The sequence below is a fragment of the Osmerus eperlanus genome, unplaced genomic scaffold, assembly GCF_963692335.1.
Source record: "Osmerus eperlanus unplaced genomic scaffold, fOsmEpe2.1 SCAFFOLD_487, whole genome shotgun sequence".
Lineage (NCBI taxonomy): Eukaryota > Metazoa > Chordata > Actinopteri > Osmeriformes > Osmeridae > Osmerus > Osmerus eperlanus.
The window spans coordinates 15815-19251 of NW_026911985.1; the positions used below are offsets into that span (position 1 = coordinate 15815).

A 3437-nucleotide genomic window follows, 5' to 3' on the forward strand; every position below is an offset into this window, starting at 1 on the left:
GGTAATAGGTTTAAATAATTACTCAGCAGTAAGTAATTCAGAGCAAGAAAACCTAACCTAGCAACCCATATCCAGTCAACAATATAAAATTCTGGATGGGTTGCCAGGCTACAAGAAAAGCCTCATTGTGAGCACATCACGGATTATCAAACCTATGGGTTCGACGGGTTAGAACACCCAAAGAAACGTGTTAATTAACCCAGCGTCTCTTCTTCTTTCTCCCCAGAGCATGAGGTGAAGATGAGCGTCGCCCCGCCCGACCCGGAGGACAAGCCGGGGCCCCCCAGCCCCACGGAGGAGCTGGAGTGTAAGATCTGCTACCAGCGCTACAACGCCCACAACCGCAAGCCCAAGATCCTGGACTGCCTGCACCGTGTCTGCGCCCGCTGCCTCAACAAGATCCTGGACATGGGCGACGGCTCGGGCTGCATCTCCTGCCCCTTCTGCCGCCACGAGACCGAGGTCAGCGAGTACGAGGTGTCGGGCCTCCCAGACGACTCCAACATCATGTCCCGCCTGGCCGCAACCCGCGACAAGTCCTGGAGCTCCGCCGACAGCAGCAAGGAGGTGGTGCTCACGCCCAAGAGCCTGTCTTCCTCCAGCCCCTCCCACGACTCCTCCAACTGCCTGGTCATCACCATCATGGAGGTGCAGAGGGATTCGCAGCGTTCGCCCAGCCGCAACGACAGCTCCGACTACTACGCCGAGCAGAGCCTGGACTCTGTGTCGGTGGCGTCCAACGGCCCCGCCGACCAGGACGCGCTGTCCAAGCTGTGTAACCACGTCCCCCGGATCCTGGTGTGGCTGCTGGGGTTCTTCTACTTCGGCTCGCTACCGCTAGGTATCTACCTCCTGGTGATCCAGAGGGTCACGCTGGGCATCGTGTGTGTCAGCCTGGTGCCGTCCAGCCTGACTGTGTGTCTCGTTTACGGCTTCTGCCAGTGCCTGTGTCAGGGCATGTGTGACTGCTCTTCCAGGGCCTGACTGACTGACTTGCCGGCTGATTGGCTGGTGTCATGGGTTTCTGGCGATGGTCCCTTGGATGATTGGTCACCGGAAGAACAGCTGGATGTTTTGAAAGGTGGACCCCCGAGAGGACTCTGTGCGAGGGGAAAGCCGCGCTGTAGGGGTTGGAGATTACCCACGATGCTCTGTGTGTTCCTGTCTCCCGGTTCCGGGGATGACAACAGCTTAGTGTCAGTTCTCACTGCTAAGGATGTGTCCTTAGACCAAGACTTAGGACAACCGAGCACTCTCAAAGAGTAGCCCAAGCCTGGCTACGATGCACCCAATTGGTAGTCGATGTTTCTGTGTTTCTCTGTGTGTGTGTGAGGATGAACAGTCCCTCTGTGCCAAGCCGTTATCCCCCAGGTCAAGTGACGTGATGTGTTCCACCAAAAGTACCCCTCTTTCTGTAATGCCTCTATTTACTATCCGCTTTCTCCGTCCTCCTCTATAAAATCCTCTCTCTCTGCCCTCCCTCCCTCCATTTATCTCATTTTCTCTCTCCATCTATGCGTGTCCTTTGCTAATGTTTCACAGATGATGTTCACAGCTCTGTTGACCCCCGGAATAAGTGTAGGTGCACCAGACTGCCCCGCCCAATAAGGGACAAGGGATTGCACAGGGGACTAACCAATCAAATAAATGGGGAATTATTTTCGTGTTTCCTTGTTTAAATCATTCCCTCTTCTTTCCTGCCAACACACGAGGGTCTATGAACGTCAAGCAGCCAAGAAATGGTGAACCTTAACCAAACTGAAAGTGAGAGAAATAGTGTGTTGAAACTGTGAAAATCCATGATGCCCCCCCCCCCCCCCCACCCCCACAGGAATCTGGTAAGTAAGTAAAGGGGGTGAGGGTTATGATTTGTATGCATTACGGTTACTTGGATGAAAAGGGCAAAATCAAGAAATACAATCCTGAGAAAAACATTGAGATCCAGTCTAGAATACGTATCCAGCTCCTTGGTTTATGAAACACAAATCCATTTCACAAGGCTCTGCTCTCACCCAGGGTTAATATTAGTGTTCAATGCATGTCTTGTCTGACTATCCTGGAGAATTCAGGGCTGTGTGTCCCACTGGATCCAAGGCACACAGAGACCAAAACGAAGAGATGACAGTTTAAATGAGATTCTGTAATACATCAAAAGGCTTTTATATTTTTTTTCTCTCTCATCCGTGAGATCTGACTGTCAGCTCGAGTTATAGGACATTTGAAACGCTAGAACGAGACCCGATCTATCATCTTCCTGGTTGACGTTGCAGAGGGCTCGTTTTAGGAGAGAAATACGCAAACAACAAAACCAATCACAACGTCTGAAGTTAGTAATGGGTTCATTTCCCAAATATCCCCATTGTGGCAGGTAAAGGTATATCTTTTGTGTTTCCTCAGAACTAAAAGGGTTGACACAGCAGGTGTCTGTGCAGACTACACCAAAGGTATTGGGGATAAAAAAAATAACAAGCTTTTTGTACCATCTTTACAGTTGAGTGAATACTGTGACAGTTGTGAAACGTGGGAAAGGATATGGTCTACCAGCCACACCTGTCGGTTTACCTGCTGTGTGGGCGGTGCTTACGGCTCAACCACTGTGACCGAGGAACACAGAGGAACACCGAGGAACGTGACGGCGTGGCGTCTGGGACTTCCATCACATCTTGAGCTCTTAGTTCCAGTAACAACCACCCATCACTGGGGTGAGTCTCTGGGGGGGATTCGAACCTGTGACCTATTGATTTGCAGTCCAGAGCCCTATACCCAGAGCATAGTCTAGAGTCTAGACTATGCTCTCCACTGTCTAGACTCTAGACAGTGGAGGTAGGGTTTCACAACAAATCTCATCCTTAGATGAGATGCCATGAAACTCTTTGATAGACGGGTTTCCATTGATAACAAGAAATTACAAAGAATAGAAATAAAAAGCCACAACTGACTTCAAAAGGGAGAAAATATGTCAGTGAGGAAATGTTTTTCCATCGCAGGGTCACGAAGCTTCCCCTTCCCCCCCGACAAACAGATTTTGAAAGCTGTGCAAGCCAATTAAATCCCCTTTATGCTGCAGCAAAGTAGGCAATTATAAAAATCTATTTCCAAACTATATTTATATACGTACCATACGATATCAAATATTCAACATCTTTTTCAGGCATTTTAAGTAAATGTGAGTAATGAATTTTTATAACACATGAATAATTTAGCCACAACCTTCCTCCCCTTTCTGACTCCCCTCTCATTTCTTCTCCCTCTTCTCTAGTTCTCTTCCCCTCCCTCCTTCTCACTGTTAAGTCTGGCTTTTTCCTCCCAATCCGCTTGTACAGATGGGTTTGGTGTTAAAATATATATATTATAAAACCCGGCGCAGACAAGAGCGTATCGTGAGAGCGAGAGGATGTGTTGGATCTCCCCCCACACACACTAACCCCAGCAGACAG

General features: G+C 49.2%; 1 protein-coding gene across 1 annotated transcript; it reads left to right on the forward strand.

The window, feature by feature from the left end:
- Positions 1-230: 230 nt before the first annotated feature.
- On the forward strand, positions 231-1646 carry zgc:165481 (uncharacterized protein LOC100073327 homolog). Its single transcript, XM_062456141.1, has one exon. The coding sequence runs from the start codon at positions 241-243 to the stop codon at positions 982-984; it is 744 nt and encodes a 247-aa protein (XP_062312125.1). The 5' UTR covers positions 231-240; the 3' UTR covers positions 985-1646.
- Positions 1647-3437: the final 1791 nt, after the last annotated feature.